At 38.6% G+C, this 25423-nt stretch overlaps 1 protein-coding gene across 5 annotated transcripts in view; it reads right to left on the bottom strand.

Annotated features, from left to right (window-relative positions):
* GRIA4 (glutamate ionotropic receptor AMPA type subunit 4) overlaps positions 1 to 25423 on the bottom strand; it is a 673155-nt gene that overhangs the window by 398669 nt on the left and 249063 nt on the right. For all 5 annotated transcript variants that reach the window (XM_025267033.3, XM_025267032.3, XM_025267031.3 and 2 more), the window contains one exon: positions 22232 to 22471. In XM_025267033.3, coding sequence (XP_025122818.2) covers positions 22232 to 22471 — 240 coding nt within the window. The remainder of the gene's footprint in view (positions 1 to 22231; positions 22472 to 25423) is intronic.

The following is a 25423-nucleotide window of genomic DNA, read 5'->3' as shown; positions in this document are numbered from 1 at the left end:
GTGAGCTTATTTCTGGGTTCTTTTATTTCTGGGTTCTCTATGTTCCATTGATCTATGCATCTATTACTGTGCCAATAAAATACTGTTTTGATTAATGCAACTTTGTAATATAGTCTGAAGTCAAGGAGCATGATCCCTGCAGCTTTGTTCTTTTTCTTCAAGATTGCTTTGGCAATTTGGGGTCTTTTGTGGTTCCACATAAATTATAGGAGATGGTTGGATGGTATCACGAGATGGTTAAATGGGATCAACAACTTAATGGACATGAGCTGGAGCAAACTCTGGGAGATGATGAACGACAGGGAAGCCTGGAATGCTGCAGTCCATGGGGTGGCAAAGAGTCGGACACGACTGAGTGACTGAACAACAGCAAATAAATTATAGGGTTATTTGTTCTAGGTTTGTGAAAAATATAATGGATATTTTTATAGGGATGGCGTTAATATGAAGATTTCTCTGGATAGTATGAGCATTTTGACAAAATTATTTCTTCCAATCTAAAACACATTATATCTTTCCATTTCTTTCTATTGTTTTTAATTTCCTTCATCAATGTTTTTCACTTTTCAAAGTATGTCTTTCATCCCTTAGGTTAACTTCATTCTTAGGCATTTTATACTTTTTATTTGATTGTAAATGGAATTTCCCCCCTAAATTTTCTTTCTGGTATCTCATTATTCATGTATGGAAAGGGAATGGATATTATACTATATAATTATCTTGTAAATTTACTGATTTATTAGTTCTATTTTTTTTTTTTTTTGAGACAGACCATAGGATTTTCTCTTTATAGAATGATGTCATCTGCAAAGAGTGACAGTTTACTTCTTACATTCCAGTTTGAATACTCCTATTTCCTTTTCTTTTCTGAGAATTGTGGTAAGTTCAGCTCAGTTCAGTTCAGCTGCTCTGTCATGTCCGACTCTTTGTGACTCCATGGACTGCTGCATACCAGGCTTCCCTGACCATTACCAACTCCCAGAGCTTGCAAAAACTCATGTCCATCGAGTTGGTGATGCCATCCAACAATGTCATCCTCTGTCATCCCCTTCTCCTCCTGCCTTCAGTCTTTCCCAGGATCAGGGTCTTTAACAATGAATCAGTTCTTCACATCAGGTGGCCAAAGTATTGGAGTTTTAGCTTCAGCATCAGTCCTTCCAATGAATATTCATGACTGATTTCCTTTAGGATGGACTGGTTCTATCTCCTTGCAGTCCAAGGGACTCTCAAGCATCTTCTCCAACACCACAGTTCAAAAGCATAAATTCTTTGGCACTCAGCTTTCTTTAAGTCCAAATCTCACATCCATACATGACTACTGTAAAAATCATAGCTTTGATTAGACAGAACTTTGTGAGCAAAGTAATGTCTCTTCTTTTTAATATGCTGTCTAGGTTGGTCATAGCTTTTCTTCCAAGGAGCAAGCATCTTTTAATTTCATGGTTGCAGCCACCATCTGCAGTGATTTTGGAGCCCCCTGCCCCACCCCAAATGAAGTCTCTCTCTGTTTCCATTGTTTCCCCATCTATTTGCCATGAAGTGATGTGACCGGATGCCACCATCTTAGTTTTCTGAATGTTGACTTCTAAGCCAACTTTTTCACTCTTCACTTTCACTTTCACCAAGAGGCTCTTTAGCTCTTCTTCGTTTTCTCCCATAAGGGTAGTCTCATCTGCATATCTGAGGTTATTGATATTTCTCCCGGCAATCTTGATTCCAGCCTGTGCTTTGTCCAGCCAGGCATTTTGCATAATGTACTCTGCATATACGTTAAATAAGCAGAGTAACAATATACAGCCTTGACATACTCCTTACCTGATTTGGAACCAGTCTGTTTTTCCATTTCCAATTCTAACTGTTGCTTCTTGACTTGCATACAGATTTCCCAGGAAGCAGATAAGGTGGTCTGGTATTCCCATCTCTTTAAGACTTTTCTACATTTTTTTGTGATCCACACAGTGAAAGAATTTGGGATAGCCAATAAAGCAAAATAGATGTTTTTCTGGAACTCTCTTACTTTTTCAGTGATCCAGCGGATGTTGGCAATTTGATCTGTGGTTCCTTTGCCTTTTTTAAATCCAGCTTGAGGAAGTTCACAGTTCATATACTGTAGAAGCCTGGCTTGGAGAATTTTGAGCATTACTTTACTAGCGTGTGCAAAGAGTGCAATTGTGCCATAGTTTTAGCATCTGTGGCATTGCCTTTCTTTGGGATTGGAATGAAAACTGACCTTTTGCTGTCCTGTGGTCACTGCTGAATTTTGCCAATTTGCTGGCATATTGAGTGCAGCATTTCATAGCATCATATTTTAGGATTTGAAATAGCTCAACTGGAATTCCATCACCCCCACTAGCTTTGCTTGTAGTGACGATTCTTAAGGCCCACTTTATTTCACAGTCCATAATGTTTGGCTCTAGGTGAGTGAATACATCATCGTAGTTATCTGGGTCATGAAGATCTTTTTTTTTTTTTTTTTGGTATAGTTCTCCTGTGTATTCTTGCCACCTCTTCTTAATATCTCCTGCTTCTGTTTGGTCCATACCATTTTTGTCCTTTATTGTGCCCATCTTTGCTTGAGATGCTCCCTTGGTATCTGTCACTTTCTTGAAGCAATCTCTAGTCTTTCCCATTCTATTGCTTCCCTCTATTTATTTGCATTTAACACTAAGACTTTCTCATCTCTCCTTGCTATTCTTTAGAACTATGCATTCAAATGGATGTATCTTTCCTTTTCTCCTTTGCCTTTCACTTCTTTTCTCAGCTATTTGTAATGCCTCCTCAGACAACCATTTTGCCTTTTTGCACTTCCTTTTCTTGGGGATGGTCTTGGTCACTGCCCCCTATCCAAAGTAATGGATAGTTTTTTCCATCCATAGTTTTTAAGTAACTCTGTCTATCAGATCTAATCTTTTGAATTTATTTGTCACATCCACTGTATAATTGTAAGGGATTTGATTTAGGTCATACCTGAATGGTTAGTGATTTTCCCTACTTTCTTTAGTCCGAATTTTGCCATAAGGAGTTCATGATCTGAGCCGTAGCCATTTCTGGTCTTGTTTTTGCTGACTCTATAGAGCTTCTCCATCTTTGGCTGCAAAGAATATAATCAATATGATTTTGATATTGACAATCTGGTGATGTCCATGTGTAGAGTCATCTCTCTTGTTGGAAGAGGGTGTTTGCTATGACTAGTGTGTTCTCTTGGTAAAACTGTGTTCGTTTTTCCCCTTCTTCATTTTGTACTCTGAGGCCAAATTTGCCTGTTACTCCAGGTATCTTTTGATTTCCTCATTTTTCATTCCAGTCCCCTTTAATGGAGAGAAAATCTTTTTTTGAGTGTTTGTTCTAGAAAGTCTTGTAGGTCTTCATAAAACCTTTCAACTTCAGCTTTTTCAGCATTACTGGTTGGGACATAGACTTGGATTACTGTGATATTGAATTGTTTGTCTTGGAAATGAACAGAAATCATTCTGTCATTTTGAGATTGCATCCAAGGATGACATTTAGGACTCTTTTGTTGTCTATGATGGCTACTCCATTTCTTCTAAGGGATTCTTGCCCACAGTAATAGATATAATGGTCATTTGTATTAAATTCACCCATTCCAGTCCATTTTAGTTCACTGATTCCTAAAGTGTTGATGCTCACTCTTGCCATCTCCTGTTTGACCACTTCTAATTTGCCTTAATTCATCAACCTGACATTCCAGGTTCCTATGCATAATTCTTCTTTTCAACATCAGACTTTACTTCCATCACCAGTCAAATCCACAACTGGGCCTTGTTTTTCCTTTGGCTCCATCTCTTCATTCATTCTGGAGTTATTTCTCCACTCTTTCTAGTAGCATATTGGGCAGCTATGGAACTGGGGAATTCATCTTTCAGTGTCATATCTTTTTGCCTTTTCATATTCCTCATGGGATACTCAAGGCCAGAATACTGAAGTGGTTTTCCATTCCCACTTGAGTGGACCACATTTTTTCAGAACTCTCCACTATGACCCATCTGTCTTGGGTGGCTCATAGTTTCATTGAGTTAGACAAGGCCATGGTCCTTGTGATCGCTTTGACTAGTATTTTGTGATTGTGGTTTTCATTCTATCTTTCTTCTGAAGTATAAGATAAGAGGCTTATGGAAGCTTCCTGCTGGGAGAGACTGACTTTGGGGGAAACTGGGTCTTGTTCTGATGGGTGGGGCCATGCTCAAAAAATGTTTAATCAGATTTTCATTTGATGAGTGGGTCAGTGTCCCCTCCCTGTTGTTTGGCCTGAGACCAAACTTTGGTGGAGGTAATGAAGATAATGGGACCTCCTTCAAAAGGTCCCATGCAGGTACTGAAGCACTCAATGTCCCTGACCCTGAAGTAGGCCATGCCAACCCACACCTACGCCGGAGACTCTGGACACTCACAGGCGAGACTGTGTCAGTCTCTTGTAGGGTCACTTCTCCTTTCTCCTGGTTCCTGGTGTGTACAAGATTTTTTTTGTGTGTGTGCCCTCCAAGAGTCTCTTTCCCCAGTCCTGTATAAGTTTTGGCACAAAACATTGAGCACCAGGAGACCCCACAGAGACTGAGCCAGACCTGCCTTTGAGTGTTTGAATGTCTCCTGTGGAGGTACACGTCAGCATTGACCTCCTGGAGGGGAAGGGGCTCTGGGTGCCAGACCTGGGTGTGGCATAAGCCATCCTGGAAGAGATCTCCATACCATACCAGACCACCATAGAGCCACCAGAATTGTGGTGAGGACTTCCAATATTAAGTTAGATTGAAGGAGTGAGAATGGACCTTCTTGTCTTTTTCCTGATTTGAGAGAAAATCTTTCTGTTCTAAATGATAGTCTTGCTGGATAGTGTATCCTGTCAGTTTGTGCTTACTCAGTTGTGTGTGACTCTGTAACCCCATGGATGGTAGCACAACAGGCTCCTTTGTCCATGGGGATTCTCCAGGCAAGAATACTGGAGTGAGTTGCCATGCCCTTCTCCAGGGGATCTTCCCCGTAAAGGAATGGAACCCAGGTCCCCTGCATTGTGGGAGGATTCTTTACCATCTGAGTCACCAGGGAAGCCCAAGAGTATCCTAGGTTGCAGGTTTTTACCTCTCAGGATGTAGAATATATACTGACATTGCCTTCTGGCCTGCAAATTTTCTGCAAAAATGTCAGCTAATAGCTCCAAGAAAGTTGCCTTGTATGTGGCTTTTTCCTCTTGATGCCTTTAGAGTTCTATCTTTAAATTATGCCTTTTTAATTATGTTGTATCTTGGTATGAGCTGTTTTTGTTCATCTTGTTTGGAGCCCTCTCTGCTTCCTGTATACTTCTGACTCTCTTCCCTCTCTCTACTTCTGGGGCCTGCAATGTGAATGCTGGTACAATTCATGTTGTCTTAGAGCCCTCTTAAATTGTTCTCATTATTAAAAAATTGCCTTTCTCTTTGCTGTTTTAATTGTGTGATTTCCATTAGTTTGTCTTCAAGATCAGTGAGGAGTTCTTCTCTATCATCTAGTCTGCTGACAATTACTTCTACTGTGTTTTTCATTTCAGTTATTGCATTATTCAATTCTGACTGCTTCTATTTTTTTTTTTTAATATTTTCTAGTTCCTTGTTATAATTCTCACCAAACTTCCCTACTTCAGTTAACATTTTTGTTACTACTCTTTTCCTTAATTCAGTTAGCATTCTTATTCTAATTCTTTGAGCTCTTTATCTTGCAAATTATTTGTTTAATTAGTTGTTATTTTTTTTTTTTTTTTTTGCTCTTTCAATTGAAACCTGTCTTCTGATTCTGTTTAACTTTCTTTTACTTTATGAAATTAAGTGAAGTGTTTACCTATTGCAGTCTTAAAGGAGGATGTCTTTGTGTGGGAGTGTCTGTGTATAGTTTGCATGTGACCAATGACTTTGTTGGTAGAGCTGGATCTGATGTGAACACAAAAGACTTGCCGTTTCCCAGGAGATGCTGGTAGATATCACCTTGGAAGGAAGTGGGCCTTGACATGCAGTGGTTAGACCACAGTCAGATGTAGCTGGGGCGTCTCCTATGCTCAGTGGCCTTCACTGCCCTATCTGGGTTGGAGGTGGGTCCTAAGTTGCTGGAGCATAAGTTCTGATGGTTAAATCCGAGCTGGCTGCATTCCTTTTGAGTGCTCTGCCACCCCCTAGCACTGTTCTCTCGCTCTTGAGGGGAGCAGTGCTTGATTAGAAGGGCCGGTGTGGGAGGCCCACATGGGTCTGGGCATGGGCTGTGGCAGTCCCACCATAGCTGGAACCCCAAGGTGGCTCTGATACACTGCCTGTGTAAGCACCATAATAGTTGCCCTTGCTCTGCTCAGATGCAGCTCAGATCCTGAGCTGCCTTTGTCCCTCACAGCTGAGCTACTGAGGCAACTGGGATTGAGGCAGTCACTCAGTTTAGGGTAGGGTCTGTGCAGGGGTGGTCCTGGGAAACTGGCCAGTGACCCCATACAGATTCAATCTGCACTGCTTCAGGAGTGTGTGTGTGTGCTCCTCAGGAGTGGAGTCTAGGCTTCTCAAAGCCTTCTTTCACTGCCACTGGCCCTCCAACCAGCCCGCCAGACTCCTCTTCTGTGTCCCTTCTTGAGGGTACAGTCCCAACCTGACTGCTTCTCTTCCACTCCTACCTGATTCTGTGTGGATCTTTCTCACACACAGTTTGTACACTCTTTCTGCAGGTCCTCACTGGCAGTGAGTTTGCAGTGAGAACTGTTCCATAGGTGGGTATATTTTTGATGTGTCCTTTGAGGGAGGCGAGTTCTGTGTCCTTCAACTCTGCCTCCATGGTCTCTCCCCCACCCAGTTATGTTCTTATTTTCTTATTTAGAGACTGAGCACACAGTGGGAATAAGTGACAAAAAAAGGACGTCCAGACAGGTGATCTGTCAGTCACTCAGGAATGCGAGTCTAGTGCCTACTAAGTGACAACTAAATTATTGTTAATTTATTAATAATTTAATATTCAAATTCAGCTCTAACATTCATGAAAAGTGCATACCTATTTTCTTTGCCCTTCCACTCAGGTATCTTTAACTTTTCAAATGAATGTTCGAAAGGCTTTTGGCACCACAAAAGCAACAGTAGGCATCTATATTTCACCCTAGAATTTCCTCATTCTGCAAACCCATTACTTATTTTGCTGCTCCTAGCTCTGCTTTCTTCTTTGACTTCCCTCGTTTTAGCTTCATATCATTGTTCTTTGCTAATCTCTGCCTTGTTTGGCAGTCCTATTCTGATTCATTCTTTGTCAGATTTCAGCATTCTTCTTTTTTTTTAAATATAAATTTATTTATTTTAATTGTAGGCTAATTATGTTACAATATTGTATTGGTTTTTGCCATATATCAACATGAATCTGCCACAAGTATACACGTGTTCCCCATCCTGAACCCTGCTCCCTCCTCCCTCCCCGTACCATCCCTCTGCATCATCCCAGTGCACAAGCCCCAAGCAACCAGTATCATGCATTGAACTTGGACTGGCAATTCATTTCATATATGTTAGTATACATATTTCAATACCATTCTCCCAAATCATCCCACCCTCTCCCTCTCCCACAGAGTACAAAAGACTGTTCTATACATCTGTGTCTCTTTTGCTGTCTCTCATACAGGGTTATTGTTACCATCTTTCTAAATTCCATATATATGCATTAGTATACTGTACTGGTGTTTTTCTTTCTGGCTTACTTCACTCTGTATAATAGGCTCCAGTTTCATCCACCTCATTAGAACTGATTCAAATATATTCTTTTTAATGGCTGAGTAATACTCCATTGTGTATATGTACCACAACTTTCTTATCCATTCATCTACTGATGGACATCTAGGTTGCTTCCATGTCCTGGCTATTATAAACAGTGCTGTGATGAACATTGGAGTACACGTGTCTCTTTCAGCATTCTTTCAGCATTTAACTTCCAGTATTTGCTTGCCAATCGACCAGACCCAGCGGCCACAACTGGGACCCTTTTGTCCTTGGTCTCCTCCTGACATGGACAACTGGCCAGAGTGTTCCAACCGGGTAAGGAACAAGAGACTTTATTGATCTCTCTCCCTTTCCTTCTCCCTTTCCTCTCCTTAACCCTTCCTATCCTTCCCCGTTTTTCTAGTCCCCCAGTCCTGGATGCAGGAATCTGGTTGAAGGGCCCTCAGCCTGAGGTGAGGATTGGAGACTGATCACCTCCTCTTGGCAGAGAACTCAAATTCTGGTTCTGGTCTGGTCTGCTGATTTCTGGTAGGGCCGAGTTCCAGTCCTCCCTTCTCTGGAAGCCCAGGGAAAAGTCCAATAATGCCTGGGTATCTGTAGGTGGCAGGAGACGTCTGTAAGACCACCCCTTTCGCCCCCCTCTCCCGCTTCCTCCCCCTTCTTATTTCAACCTGGTTTCCTTTCCTCCCTTGAAATCTTTGATGTTACTACTTGGATCTGAGGTTCTATGTCTCTATAGGAGGTTTTCTGAGAGACTGTATTCTTGTATTTAAGGGCTTCCCTGGTGGCGCAGAAGTTAAAACATCTGCCTGCAATGTGGGAGACCTGGGTTCGATCCCTGGGTCAGGAAGATCTGCTGGAGAAGAAAATGGCAACCCACTCCAGTGTTCTTGCCCAGAGAATCCCATGGATGGAGGAGCTTTGTGGGCTACAGTCCACGGGTCGCAAAGAGTCACACATGACTACACTTTCACTTTCACTTTGATGAGGACTGTCGGAGAAGGCAACGGCACCCCACTCCAGTACTCTTGCCTGGAAAATCCCATGGATGGAGGAGCCCTGTGGGCTACAGTCCATGGTGTCGCTAAGAGTCAGACACGACTGAGCGACTTCACTTTCACTTTTCACTTTCATGCATTGGAGAAGGAAATGGCAACCCACTCCAGTGTTCTTGCCTGGAGAATCCCAGGGACGGGGAAGCCTGGTGGGCTGCCGACTATGGGGTCGCACAGAGTCGGACACGACTGAAGTGACTTAGCAGTAGTAGCAGCAGCAGTATTTGTCCTCAAATTTTCATTCTATAGCCAGGGAAAGTGGGAGATGACAGATAGATGTGCAGCTCTTTTGACTTCTCTCACAGTGAAAAGGGATTGGACACAAACCGTCTTTATAAAAATACCCACCAATATTCCTTAATTCTATCCACTCACCCCTTAGTCAGAGAAGGCAATGGCAACACACTCGACTACTCTTGCCTGGAAAATATCATGGAAGAAGTAGCCTGGTAGGCTGCAGTCCATGGGGTCACTAAGAGTCGGACATGACTGAGCGACTTCACTTTCACTTTTCACTTTCATGCATTGGAGAAGGAAATGGCAACCCACTCCAGTATTTTTGCCTGGAGAATCCCAGGGACAGAGGAGCCTAGTGGGCTGCTGTCTATGAGGTCGCACAGAGTTGGACAAGACTGAAGCAACTTAGCAGCAGCAGCAGCACCCCTGAGTACATTTCTTCCCTTCCTAGCCCACAGTGGTAACAGCCTATAGACTCTGGGTTAACAGGGACAGGGAATAAACATTGTATGCATGTATGCTAAATCGCTTCAGTCATGTCCAATTCTTTGTGACCCCATGGACTGTAGCCCACTAGGCTTCTCTGTCCATGGAATTCTCCAGGCAGGAATACTGGAGTGGGTTTCTATGCCCTCCTCCAGGGGATCTTCCTCACCCAGGGATCAAACCCTCATCTCTTAAGTCTCCTGCAGTGGCAGGCAGGTTCTTTATCACTAGCACCACCTGAGAAGTCCCAACACACTTTGCAGTAACAACCAAAGGAGAGGCTACACAGGGAGCAAGGAATGCCTTGCTTCTTTCTGATCACACTAGTTTATATTATCCTAGGCTTTACTCTCCATGGTTTCAGCAACATTTAGTAAACCATGGCCCAAAAATACTAAGTGAAAATATGTAGAAATAAGCAATTTATCAGTTTTAAATTGTGTGCCCTTCTGAGAAGTGTGATGAAATCTCCTACTGTTCTTGCTTCATTCTACCTGAGATGTGAATCCTCCCTTTGTCCAGCTATCCTGCACCTTATTAACTTATTAGCTGGCTTGGTTATCAGATCAGCTGTCAAGGCATTGCAGTACTTGTGTTCAAGTCACCCTTATTTTACTTAAGTTTGGTCCCAAAGCATACGATCAGTGATTATGGCAAATCTGGATATACAAAAGAGAAGCCATAAAGTGTTTCCTTAAAGTATAAAAGTGAAAATTTTTAATAAGAAAAGAAAAAAAAAGTATGATGAAATTGCTAGGGTTCATGGTTGGAACAAATGTTCTATCCATGAAAGTATGAAGAAGAAAATAAAAATGTGTACTAGTTTTTCTGTTGTACAAACTGTAAATGTATGGGTACATTCTGTGATAAGTGTTCAGTTAAGATAGAAAAGGCATTACATTTTTACAATAAGATACTTTTAGAGTGAGAGACTGCATTCATATAAGTTTTATTACAGTACATTTTTATAACTTTCTATCTTTAGTTATTGTTATTAGTCTTTCCTGTGCCTAATTTATAAATTAAAGTTTATCACTGGAAAAACAACATATGAAACATTCAGCACTATCTATGGTTTCAAGCATCCACTAGGGGTGAAACATATTCCCCAAGGATAAGAGGGGACTACTATGCTATTTCTCCATCAGTTACAAGTTAGAATCTCCGTAGGAAGCTCCATTGTTCATCCACATTTTCCTTTGCTCTTCCACTGACCTGGATCCAGCAGGGGGGCAGGAATACATTTTTGAAAGATATAGTTGTGTTGCTTCCCTCTTGTCGGAATGGGTTTTCCTCACACTTGGCAATTTGAAACAACTAAATATTTGGCATGTTAGTCTGACCATAAATGTAATAAAAGTCAGTAAGCAAGTTTGGATGAGCTATATAATATAGTATAAATCTTAATGTATTTACTATAAAAGGATAGTTGCCTGAAAGTTGTCATGGGAGGTTTACAAAACGGAATTAATTTTCATCCTGGTAAGTGCTTTAAACAAAGATTTATTTTTTTTTTTTCAGGACTAGAAAATAAGGCTTAATGCTGTAAAGAATTAAAGATAAATTATTCATCCTTTCTTGGATAATAGGGCTTCCCAGGTGGCTCAGTGGTAAAGAATTCACCCACCAGTGCAGGAGCTGATGGAGATGTGGGTTTGAACCCTGGGTCAGGAAGGCCTCTGGAGGAGGAAATGGCAACCACTCCAGTATTCTTGCTGTATAATCCCATGGACAGAGGAGCCTGGTGGGCTACAGTCTATGGGGTCATAAAAATATCCAATTATAACTTGTAAGATTCTTACTTCTCCTAACTTTGTATGTCAATTAACTCTGTCTTGCTATTGTATTTTTAATTTTGTTTTTAATAAGAAAACCGGTCCTGAAGCATTTTAAGTGGCACACTTAATAGTAGATGTATGTTAGCAGAGTATCAGTATGTGTGGTAATTAACAACTGGAGATGGGTGAGGGATGAGGAAAAAAAAATTGGTGGTTATAATCAGTACTGTAGACACTAAGCACTCCAAGTCCAATTGACAGGCTGTACAGCTGCACAATTACCCTTGATTTTTCCCCATCTCACTCTTATTTGAAAAAGATTTCAAAGAAGGAGTAGATATCAGTAATATTACTTTTGTGTAACTTGAAGTCATTAGACTATATTCCTTAGAGTTATCTGCTCTGTCATCCCTTTGCTACTGCTGCTAAGCCGCTTCGGTCATGTCCGACCCTGTGTGACCCCATAGATGGCAGGCCATTAGGCTCCTCTGTCCCTGGGACTCTCCAGGCAAGAATACTGGAGTGGGTTGCCATTTCCTTCTCCAATGCATGAAAGTGAAAAGTGAAAGTGAAGTCACTCAGTCGTGCCCGACTCTTAGTGACCCCATGGACTGGAGCCTACCAGTCTCCTCCGTCCATGGGATTTTCCAGGCAAGAGTACCCTCTACATTATTGTAAATTTGAGTTTAAGGGGATTGTAGGAGTCCATAATTGGTAATGGATAAGAGAAAGATTAAGGTTCTTAGTGTGATTGAAATCATTCATGTTGCCTAGTGGATGAAATCATTCATCCACTGTAGGTTCTGAGGGAAGTCAGAGAAAGAGGGAAAGAACAATAAAATGAAACAATATGAAAAAAAAAATAGAGAAAAAAATTGGAGCTGAACCCAAAAGAAAGACAGGAGAGTTTTCTGGAGTGATTTATGCAAGTTTAATTTGGTGTGAGTAAAAGGGATACTGAAAGGTATCTCATGCTTTTTCATTTACTCCTTCTTCTATTACTTAGACCTCAACTTTGCTGCAAATGGATTTAAGGCAGTTTAAAAGTAAATGGTATGTATGTGGTGAAAACCAAAAAGCAGAAATAAAATAGCAAGATGCCTCCCCTTCCTAGTCAAACATATATATATTTTTTTCCATCCCCTCATCACTTGCACTGGCTTCAGCATAGGATAATCATCATGTGCATATTATGCCATCCACAGTGTTGTTTTTTAAGCTTCTCATTACATAGATTATGCAATGTGTAGAACATATTTTTATAACAAAAGAAAAGCTCACCCCCTGGGGAAAAAAAAAAAAAAAAGACAAAGGGAAACAAGCCAAAACTAACAAAGTAAAGTTTTATCCTCCATGCTTTGTCACATATATCTCTCCTAGACATAATTTACCCAAAGCTATAATATTTATTAAGATACTGGATAAAACATGTTTAGCAACCTGTGAAACAACACCAATAGCCTGGAAAGTACTGATGTAGGTAAAACACTGAGCACGAAACTTTAAAGTGAACCAAGATTACATAAAATAAGGTCCGTGTCAGCCATTGCTTAGGTTAGACATGAGATCAAAGTTGCTGGCCATCATAACGCTTATGAAAAATATGGACAGTGTTCATTGGAATTAAAAAAAAAAATGTGAGGTTTATGTTTCTTCTTTTTTCCATTGATCATAAATTCACCTCGTTATCAGTGGTGTTAGAAATAGCCTTAAACACATCATAAATACTTAAAATTTTGGGCAACAGACACAGGTAAAAATATTTATTTTGAAAAGGTTTATTGAAGATTAACCATTACTTATTTTGTAAATATTTAAATTAATGGGTCTTTTTCACTAAAGGAAATCTGAAAAAAATCAAGATGTTATATTACTGAAAATATTATTCAATATTTTTAAAAAAATATTTAATATATCTAAATTAAGAACATTATTTTTCAGCCTTCTTGCTGTTTCTTCATGATAATAAAATTTCATTCAATTCAAGTACCATTCCTACAAGAGAATTTTTCATTTTGACTATTCTATGAACTATCTGGTCCATTAAAATATGGTACCCTATCCCATGAACAGAGGCCCACTGGACTCCTTTGTCCATGGGATTCTCTAGGCAACAATACTGGAGTGGGTTGCCACTTCCTTCTCTAGGGGATCTTTCTGACCCAGGGATTGAACCTTGGTCTCCTGCCTTGAAGGTGGATTCTTTACTGCTGAGCCACATAGGAAACCCTTTAATAAAAAATGAGTTACATAATTAGTTTTTAGAGTTCTAAAAGTATTTGATACTTATTGCCAATGACTTCACTTGATTAATTCATGTATTCAATATTTATAGTATGCCTAACAGGGATTACTATGCTAAACATGAAAGGTATAGATATAAAAAGATTTAACAACAACTGGAGAACTTTCATTTCTAAAGGAAGAAAAGATATGTAAATGTATACACATTGCAGTGTGAAAATTACTATACAAAGATTATGCACAGGATGTTCTCTAAGTTCTTTTCTTACAATGTAAAATATGAATCAAAAAGAGATTTGGAAATTTCACTCAAAGTGAAATAAATTATTATAAATGAGCTCATTGGTTAGATATGCTGTGTTTTCCAGTATGGTAGCTTTTAGGCAAATTAACCATTTAAATTAATCAATTAAAGATAAAATTTAAATCCACGCACATATGGACACCTTATCTTTGACAAAGGAGGCAAGAATATACAATGGATTAAAGACAATCTATTTAAGAAGTGGTGCTAGGAAATCTGGTCAACCACTTGTAAAAGAATGAAACTAGAACACTTTCTAACACCATACACAAAAATAAACTCAAAATGGATTAAAGATCTCAACGTAAGACCAGAAACTATAAAACTCCTAGAGAATAACATAGGCAAAACACTCTCCGACATACATCACAGCAGGATCCTCTATGACCCACCTCCCAGAATATTGGACATAAAAGCAAAAATAAACAAATGGGACCTAATTAACCTTAAAAGCTTCTGCACATCAAAGGAAAATATTAGCAAGGTGAAAAGACAGCCTTCAGAATGGGAGAAGATAATAGCAAATGAAACAACTGACAAACAACTAATCTCGAGAATATACAAGCAACTCCTACAGCTCAACTCCAGAAAAATAAATGACCCAATCAAAAAATGGGCCAAAGAACTAAATAGACATTTCTCCAAAGAAGACATACAGATGGCTAACAAACACATGAAAAGATGCTCAACATCACTCATCATCAGAGAAATGCAAATCAAAACCACTATGAGGTACCATTTCACACCAGTCAGAATGGCTGTGATCCAAAAGTCTACAAGTAATAAATGCTGGAGAGGGTGTGGAGAAAAGGGAACCCTCTTACACTGTTGGTGGGAATGCAAACTAGTACAGCCACTATGGAGAACAGTGTGGAGATTCCTTAAAAAACTGGAAATAGACCTGCCTTATGATCCAGCAATCCCACTGCTGGACATACACACTGAGGAAACCAGAAGGAAAGAGACACATGCACCCCAATGTTCATCACAGCACTGTTTATAATAGCCAGGACATGGAAGCAACCTAGATGTCCATCAGCAGATGAATCGATAAGAAAGCTGTGGTACATATACACAATGGAGTATTACTCAGCCACTAAAAAGAATACATTTGAATCAGTTCTAATGAGGTGGTTGAAACTGGAGCCTATTATACAGAGTGAAGTAAGCCAGAAAGAAAAACACCAATACAGAGGGATGGAATGGGGAGGGAGGAGGGAGGAGGGTTCAGGATGGGGAACACATGTATACCTGTGGCAGATTCATTTTGATATTTGGCAAAACTAATACAATTATGTAAAGTTTTTTTTTTTTAATTTTTAAATTTTATTTTATTTTTAAACTTTACATAATTGTATTAGTTTTGACAAATATCAAAATGAATCCGCCACAGGTATGCATGTGTTCCCCATCCTGAACTCTCCTCCCTCCTCCCTCCCCATACCATCCCTCTGGGTCGTTCCAGTGCACCAGCCCTAAATTAAAAAAAAAAAAAAAATAAGTAAATAAAATAAAGAGAAAAAAAAATTCAGTTTCTCAGGTAGGTACATAAGCCATAATTTAAAGAACTTAATAATGTCATATTTATTAACACAAAAATCTTACCAAAGTTTGTGTTTAAATGATATTTCATAGTGTTTTTTCCTTAAAAGACAATGATTTTTTATGGAAAGTAATTGTGTTCCATTTTAAAATTGTAAAAACACTAAGCTATGAATCTAAGGCAAGTTTCTAGTTGTCAAGTAGAATGCTGTGCACTATTTCCTAATGAAGTCATAGCAAGAGTGTATTTTCAGCAGTGTCTTGTTCATTGTTGCATTGTTAATACTTATCAAACTACCTGATGAAATCTGAACAAGAAAGGTTTATTGAATGCTAAATGGATAAATAGATACATTGAACCCATAAATAAATGAACAGGTTTTTTTGTTTGTTAGTTTTGTCTTGTTTTTGTTTTCCTTCTTTGAGAGTCAGTCAAATGAACAGAAGCACGTAGTCATCAACTGGTAAAGAGATCACTTACACCATCTATTATCTTAATTCTTTCCCCCACCATTTCAAAGAAAAGAATAGAATAAGTGATGACAATTTAAGAAATAACTCAGTGGATCAATGAAATAAATTATTGTAAAATAATAATTTATGAGGCATCAGAAAGTTATGGGATGGGGAGGGAGGTGGGAATGGGGTCCAGGATGAGGAACACATGTACACCCATGGCTGATTCATGTCAATGTATGGCAAAACCACTATAATGTTGTAAAGTAAATTAGCCTCCAATTAAAATAAATAAATTAAAAAAAATAAAGAAAGTTACGTTTCACTCAAGTTCATAGAGAAATTCAGGATCATATTAAGGCAGTTACTTTTAATAGATGAAATGTTTTGATGAGTAGTTCATAATGACAGTAGAGGATTAGATAAAAGTACTAAAGTATACCATGCTACCTTATTTCTTTACATTTGGTTTTGTGCATTATTATTATTATTATTTTTTTTTCAATTCTGGTCTCTAATGTTGATGTGTGAACGTTCCTTTCTTAATGATGTAAAAATATAGATGACTCTTAGCCAACTATGTTTATGATAGAAGTTAATCACACTTTCATAACTGAGGTTCATACTTCAGTTGGTGATAATGAGGCATAATTTTAAACACTGTATCTAAGAGGAGTTAAATTGGGCTTGTGATCCTAAAATCATAAAATGAGTATAATAATTTCAAAGAGCAGAAAATTATTCTTGTCCTTTGCAAGTGCTTGAGTAAGACTTAGAATATTGATAAAAATGTTAATATCATGGCAGTGCGAACCAACTGAATATAAGAAACATGTTATATTTTATTCATGTAATTACCACGTGGAACAAAGGTATATACTTGGAAGTTAGGTTGAATTACTATGTGTGTGTGTGTGTGCTCAGTCACTCAGTCATGTCCAGCTCTGTATCCCATGGACTGTACCCTGACAGGCTCCTCTGTTCATGGGGTTATGTAAGCAAGAATACTGGAGTGTGAAGCTATTTCCTCTTTCAGGGGATCTTCCAGACCCAAGGATCAAACCCATGTCTCCTGCAGCTTCTGCACTGGCAGGCAGACTCTTTACCATTCGAACCACCTTGGAAGTGCTCAGTTACTATAATGGAATTCAGTTCAAATGACTAGCTATTCATCCCAAAGTAAGTTACCGGAGAGAAACTAGAGATTCTAGACAGTGACTTGCATCAGTTGGCTAGAAGTAAACCAGTTCAATTACTGGGTGATGACAAAAAAAAAGGAGGCATTTTGTTCAGCAAGCTAATAAGTAGGTAAATGATTTCAAGATGCTTATTAGAAGAAATAGTGCTTGTACCATGATGAATTTAATCCTTTGAAGGCTGATATTTAACCAGGAAAACCAAGTATTATCTGCTTACATTAGAGTGATCTTGTGGTAAAAAAATGGGAGGTGGTTTAAGATTGGAGGATCTGAATTGTTATTCAGAAGTGACTATCCTAAAAAGTATAAACAGGTGCAAAAAGCAAAGCAAAATTTTTTATATTTATTTATTTACTAATTGAAGGACATGAACTGTGAACTTCCAGATGTTCAAGCTGGTTTTAGAAAAGGCAGAAGAACTAGAGATCAAATTGCCAACATCCGCTGGATCATCAAAAAAGAAGAGAGTTCCAAAAAATCCATCTATTTCTGCATTATTGACTATGCCAAAACCTTTGACTGTGTGGATCAAAATAAACTGGAAAATTCTGAAAGAGATGGGAATACAAGACCACCTGACCTGCCTCTTGAGAAACCTATATGCAGGTCAGGAAGCAACAGTTAGAACTGGACATGGAACAACAGACTGGTTCCAAATAGGAAAAGGAGTGTGTCAAGGCTGTATATTGTCATCCTGCTTATTTAACTTCTATGCAGAGTACATCATGAGAAATGCTGGGCTGGAAGAAGCAGAAGCTGGAATCAAGATTGCTGGGAGAAATATCAATTACCTTAGATATGCAGATGATACCACCCTTATGGCAGAAAGTGAAGAGTAACTAAAAAGCCTCTTGATGAAAGTGAAAGAAGAGAGTGAAAAATTTGGCTAAAAGCTCAACATTCAGAAAACTAAGATCATAACATCTGGTCCCATCACTTCATGGGAAATAGATGGGGAAACAGTGGAAACAGTGTCAGACTTTATTTTTTGGGGGCTCCAAAATCACTGCAGAGGGTGACTGCAGCCATGAAATTAAAAGACACTTACTCCTTGGAAGGAAAGTTATGACCAACCTAGATAGCATATTCAAAAGCAGAGACATTATTTTGCCATCAAGGTCCGTCTAGTCAAGGCTATGGTTTTACCAGTGGTCATGTATGGATGTGAGAGTTGGACTGTGAAGAAAGCTGAGCGCCAAAGAATTGATGCTTCTGAACTGTGGTGTTGGAGAAGACTCTTGAGAGTCCCTTGGACTGCAAGGAGATCCAACTAGTCCATTTTAAAGGAGATCAGTCCTAGGTGTACTTTTGAAAGGAATGATGCTAAAGCGGAAACTCCAGTACTTTGAACACCTCATGTGAAGAGTTGACTCATTGGAAAGACTCTGATGCTGGGAGGGATTGGGGGCAGGAGGAGAAGGGGATGACAGAGGATGAGATGGCTGGATGGCATCACCGACTGGATGGATGTGAGTTTGAGTGAACTCCTGGAGATGGTGATAGACAGGGAGACCTGGCGTGCTGCGATTCATGGGGTTGCAAAGAATTGGACATGACTGAGTGACTGAACTGAACTGAACTGAAGGATAATTGATTTACAATGTTGTGTTCCCAGATGACTCAGTGGTAAAGAATCCACCGGCCAGTGCAGGAGACACGGGAGATGTAAGTTCAATTCCTGGGTTGGAAAGATCCCCTGTAAAAAGAAATAGCAATCCATTCCAACAATCCTGCTGAGGAGAATCCCATGTAGCCTAGTACACTACAGTCCATGGGGCCACAAAGAGTCAGACAGGACTGAGTGAGAAGTCACGTTGGTTTCCACAATAGAACAACACAAATCAGACGTATGAGATGTGAGTTTCATCCCTGGATGGGGAAGATCCCCTGGAAAAAGGAATGGCTACCCACTCCAGTATTCTTGTTTGGAGAATTCCATCAGCAGAGAAGCCTGGTGTGCTACAGTTCAAGGGGTCATAAAGAGTTGGACAGGACTGAGTCACTAACACTTTCACTTTCAGTACCATTTTAATCCTTATTGGGAGGGGAGGTTGATGCATGAATGCCTAGAACTCTCTACTTGCCAGAGACTAGTTTGAGCAAGGCAAAGAAGCAAGACAAAGCAAAGACACAAAGCAAAGAAAGAAGCAAGACAGTTCCTTATGGTATTTCACAGAGCAACTCTGCCCATAGTGGCAAACTGAGCTGTGTCATAACACACCACAGATAGAGCCATTTCATCCATATTCTAGTATATATTTCTTAACATCATGATTCAGCTTTTAAACACCTAAAATCAAATTGCCAACATCCGTCAGATCTTAGAAGAAACAAGGAAATTCTAGAAAAATATCTGCTTCATTGACTGTGTAGAAGCCTTTGACTGTGTGGATCAAAACAAACTGTGGACAATTCTTTAAGAGATGGGAATATCAGGCGACCTTAACTGTCTCCTGAGAAACCTGTCTGCAGGTCAAGGAGCAAGAGTTAGAACCAGACATAGAGCAACAAGCTGTTTCAAAATTGGGAAAGGAGTATGACAAGGCTGTATAGGGTCACCCTGCTTACTTAACTTATATGCAGAGTACATCATGTGAAATGCCAGGCTGAATGAATGACAAGCTGGAATCAAGAATGCTGGGAGAAATATCAGCAACGTGAGATATGCAGATGACACCACTCCAATGGCAGAAAGTGAAGAGGAACTAAAGAGCCTCTTGATGAGTGTGAAAGAGCAGAGTGAAAAAACCTTCTTAAAGCTCAATATTCAAAAAGCAAGATCAAGGCATCCAGTCCCATCACTTCACGGCAAATAAATGGGGAAAAGGTGGAAACAGTGACAGATTTTAGTTTCTTGGACTCCAAAATCACTGTGGATGGTCACATGTAGCCAAAAAGTTAAAAGACACTTGCTTTTTGGAGGAAAAGCTATGTCAAACCTAAACAGCATATTAAAAATTAGATACATCACTTTTTTGACAAAGGTCCATATAAGTCAAAGCTATGGTTTTTCCAGTAGACATGTACAGATGTGAGAAGTTGGACCATAAAGACAACTGAGTGCTGAATAATTGATCCTTTCAAACTGAGATGCTGGAGAAGACTCTTGAGAATTCCTTGGACAGCAAGGAGATCAAACCAGTCAATCCTAAAGGAAATCAACCTTGAATATTCATTGGAAGAACTGATACTGAAGCTGAAGCTCTAGTACTTTGGCCACCTGATGCAAAGAGCTGACTCGTTGGGAAAGACTCTGATGCTGGGAAAGATTAAGGGCAGGAGGAGAGGGGGTGACAGAGGATCAGATGGTTGGGTGGCATCACTGACTCAATGCACATGAATTTGAGCACTCTGGGAGATAGTGGAGGACAGGGAAGCCTGGGATGCTGCAGTCCATGGGGTCTCAAAGTCCGACATGACTTAAAGACTGAACAGCAACCACAGTTAAATCTTCTCTTCCCCTACTGAAGGGCATCTTGGTTGCTTCTAAGTTGTGGGTAATATGAATAAAACTGTTATAAACATCTCTGTGAAGATTTTTCTGTGATTTGGATGAAAATATTAAGGATCATGGCTGCTGGATCGTATAATAGGAATAAACTTAATTTTGTAAGGAATCGTCAAATTGTCTTTCAAAGTAGCTATACCACTTTGTGTTCCCACCAACAATGAAGGGGAGTTCCTGTTTCTCCATGTCCTAATCATCCTTTGATGTTGTCAGTGATCTGAATTTTGGCCATTTTGATAGATATATAGTAGCATCTCATAATCATTTTAATTTGCATTATGATTCCATTTTCAGTGTCCTTTTGCTTAAGGATAATTCTAAAAGTTAGAAATGAACAGAGTGGTAATTTTTTAGTCTGTAATTCATCCTCTAGGATGCTTTGAATTGCCAGCTATTGGAAAATGACATCATGAAATATAGATGTGCTCCCAAATTTTCAAGTGAGAATTAGTGTATGCTACAATTCTGAAGAAAATACACTGATGATATTAAATTTTCTGAGCTTGTTTCCAAATGGTAAATTTACCAAGAATGCCAATTTAAGCAAAGGGCTATCATTGTTGTGTAAATTAAATATCATTAAACATGCAAATTTTAATGAGAAATGAATTCATTTAATGAATTTTCATCTCTGAATATAATATTCTGAATATTTGGAATTTGAAGATAATTATATATTAAAATGACTTATTTTGCTTGTTTATTATTTTTACATTTATTTTAAATTCATTTTACAGATAGACTTACTCAAGCATGTTCCTAAAATGGTGCCTGGTTGAACTTTTGCTATAACTTCTTCTTTGCTTATAAATCTTACTCTTTAAGGAAAAAGGACTGGACAAAACTCTATGTTTTGTCCATGCTTCCCTGACGTTTGTTTTGAAACATACTATATTGCTATGATTTTGGTCACCAAATAAAGAGCAAAACTGAGCAAAAATTGGAATTCTTTAAGATATGTCTCCATATAAAGTCAAAATATTTCAACATTGTACAAAATTGTATGTATTGCCATAATTTTTTTAATATAAATTTATTTATTTTAATTGGAGGCTAATTACTTTACAATATTGTACCAGTTTGCCATACATCAACATGAATCTGCCACGGGTGTTCCCCATTTGATGTTATCTATCTTATTTATCCAATACAAGGATCATATTTCATCACTTATTAATCTATATAGACTTATAGGAAAAGATAAAGTGAAAGGTTGCCAGTAAGCAGAGGCTTTATCACCAAATCTTTATTCTCATTGTCATGACCTTTCGATTACACAATTAACTCAACCTGATACTGTTTTAAAATCTTCTGAAATATTAAAGGATATGCATTTGAGGTAAAAAACAAACAAACAAACAAAAAAAACACTTATTTTATGACTGCACCTGAAATATCATCATGGAAATTAAAATATATATATGTGTGTATATATGTATATATATATATATATATATATATATATTACAATTTCAACTAAGTAACAGAGCAGACATTGCTTGAGTGACCTTGTAAGTTTGAAGTACATTTAATTAGAAAATTTTCCCCAGAGTCAAGATAAAAACAGTAAGAATTCATATTGACCATTTTCTCATTTAAGGCATATTAGGGATCAAAATATATTGCTAAATCACACAAGTGACACAAAGCAATTTAAACTGAAAATTAGAGTTTTACTTACATAGATGTGGAATTTCAACTTACCCCTGTCTGTGTCATACAGGAATACAAAACAGTTCCATTCATAGTGATCCAGCAGACTCAAGAGGGCTCCTCTTAAGGAAGGCCTTAGCTGCAGCACAAACTGGCTCTCCCCCTCAGTAGGAAAACTTGGTGTGATGAGGGAGATATGCAAGGCGCTGCAGAATGAGGTCAAGGTATGTACTGACCTCTTATCATAGAGTCCAAAAATGGCAAATACTCCTCTGGAATACTGGGAACAGACTAAAATAGAAGAAGAAAAAAAAAAAAACTATTAGCACACTTTAAAATTGTTGACTCCACATCTACAGTTTATGAAAAAAAAATTCTGAATCATTGATATGTTAAGAATATAATATGAGGAAAGAGAAAAAGTGAACTGTGCAATTAGTCATATAAATAATTAATGAACTCTTGAGGCTGTACTCAATGCCCTGCAGTGAATGAGATAACAAGAGGTTTACTCAAGAAACCAATTTAAATTAAGGAAAATTTGACTAAAATGAAATAATATATAGTTCTTCATGATAATGTGACAAATCCTATGCTAGAAATTTTTAAGTATGACAAATCCAAATTTTTCTCTGTATTTTGTATTATATGCAAAAATATGATATTATACTTAAAAATGTCTGATTATTAATTGGAGGAGCATTTAAATTACCTCAGTGCTGTCCTTCTTAAACTATATGCATTTATTTGTCTTTTCTATTTTGAATTAGATTGCATTTGCTACTTAGTCTAAATTGTTACTTTTTTTTTTTCTCTTTTGCAAGGTAGGTTTCAGTTTTTACCACAACTTTAGAGTTCTCTTGATTTACATTTGAAAACAAGAGTTTATTCTATATGAGAAATCACTATTGTGCTATCCTAGAAGGTTAGTGGAATGTGGCCAGTTGTGTAGCTTCTGAGCATGTGCATGCTTAGCCGCTCAGTCATGTGTGACCTCATGGACTGCCGTCCACCAGGGCTCCTCTTTCTATGGGGATTCTCCAGGCAGGAATCCTGGAGTGGGTTGCCATGCCCTCCTCCAGGGGATCTTTCTAACCCAGGGATACAACCTAGGTCTACCCACACTGTAGGCAGATTCTTTAACCATCTGAGACACCAGGGAAGCCCAAGAATACTGGAGTGGGTAGCCTGTCCCTTCTCCAGGGGATCTTCCCAACCCAGGAATAGGACAGGGGTCTCCTGCATTGCAGGCAGATTCTTCACCAACTGAGCTACTGTGTAGCTTCTAGGTGGAAGCAATTCTCAAACCCAATGGAACCAAGTTTCCCTGAAGTATTTAAAAGAACTTCAGGTAAACATGTACACAGCCTCGTCTTGACCTTTCTTTCCCATGTTCCCAGTTGTCACAAGGACAAGAAGGCCAATTCATAAAGAGAAAAACAAAAACAAAAAAACTTTTCTCAAGATTCTTGAAAAATCATATTCTGATCCCTCTTTTGACATGACTGATTTCAAACTTAGATGAGTTTTAAATTAAAACTTAATGGATACAGACCTGCATTAAAGGATACTCTTTCTTGTATATACAGTAAATCAAGAATGTTTGAATTCCAAATTCTTACAGTTAATCACATATGGCTAAAGGCCTATTTCTTCTGGGTTTATATAACTAGCTTAAGAACTTTTTAGTTATGGAAAGATTTGCTTACAAATTTAACTGATACATTCATTAAGAAGCCTAGAATGTTGGATAATGAAATAGTTCCTTGTGAAACATAAGAAACTTGCAGTAATAGGCTCTTGAAAAAAAATAGCAATCCTGATAACATTTGTATCTATGTTCTATATCTGGGATTTAGCAAATTATAAAGAATAATTATATAAGATAAATTAATAAAATCTGGAAATGTTTCTTTTGTTCTTTTCTATTTGTGTCTTGAAATTGGGGATAGAGACTAAGAAATTTAATTAAATCAGAGGAGAGTAACAATTAAAATCAAAGTGCTATTGATTTTCTTTAGATGATGTTCTCCAAGAGATACATGCATGCTTCACAAAAATTAAAGCCCAACTAAGGGACCACAGTCTATGATCATCTAAATAAGACTAAGATAGAACTGACATTGATATAGGGGAAACACTGCAAACTTTGCAAATGAGTTCAAACCATAGTGTTTTTACTTATAACCAGTTTGTTATTATTCAGTCACTCAGTCATGTCTGACTAATTGCGACCCCATGGACTGCAGCACACCAGGCTTCCCTGTCCTCCACATCTCCTGGAGTTCACTCAAATTCATGTCCATTGAGTCAGTGATGCAATCCAACCATGTGGTCCCCTGTCATCCCCTTCTACTCCTGCCTTCAATCTTTCCCAGCATCAGATTTTTTTCTAAGGAGTCAGCTCTTCACATCAGGTGGCCAAAGTACTGGAGCTTTAGCATTAGCATCGGTCTTTCTAGTGAATATCTAGAGTTTATTTCCTTTAGAATTGACTAAGATTTGATCTCCTTGCAGTCCAAGGGACTCTCAAGAGTCTTCTCCAACAGTTCTAAGTCATCAGTTCTTCAGTGTTCATCCTTCTTTATGGTTCAACTCTCACATCTGTACATAACTACTGGGAAAACTGTAGCTTGGATTATAAGAACCTCTGTCAGCAAAGTAATGTTTCTGACTTTTAATGCATTGTCCAGGTTTGTAATAGATTTTCTTCCAAGAAACAAGTGTCTCTTCATCAAGAGGCTCTTTAGTTCCTCTTCACTTTCTGCCATAAGAGTGGTGTCATCTTTTACTAATCCTAACCTAGGCTAAATTCCTTATTCTTAATTGTCTCAACTATCAATATAGTTGGGACGAATAAGATGGTGGAGTAGAAGGAGTTATGCTCATCTTCTCCTGTAAAAACACCAGAATTGCAACTAATGTTGAACAACCATTGACTGTAAATTTTTGGATCCTACCAAAATAAGATACCCCACTCCAAGGGCAAAGGAGAAGCTGAGACAAGACAGTAGGAGGTGCACAATTGTGTTTAAAATCAAATCACAGACCCACCAGTGACTCTTGGAAGGTGGAAACAATTTGTTCTGTGCAAAAGGACCCAGGAAATGGAGAAGTGACCTAGACAAGAGACAGAGGAGAAATGGAAAGATATATCCATCTGAATGTAGAGTTCCAAAGAATAGGAAGGAGAGATAAGAAAGTTTTCCTAAATGATAAATGCAAAGAAATAGGGGGAAAAAT

The sequence above is a fragment of the Bubalus bubalis genome, chromosome 16 (genome assembly GCF_019923935.1).
Source record: "Bubalus bubalis isolate 160015118507 breed Murrah chromosome 16, NDDB_SH_1, whole genome shotgun sequence".
In the NCBI taxonomy this organism is placed as follows: domain Eukaryota; kingdom Metazoa; phylum Chordata; class Mammalia; order Artiodactyla; family Bovidae; genus Bubalus; species Bubalus bubalis.
Note: the sequence above shows the minus strand (reverse complement) of the source record. Positions and strands in the feature narration are given on the sequence as shown.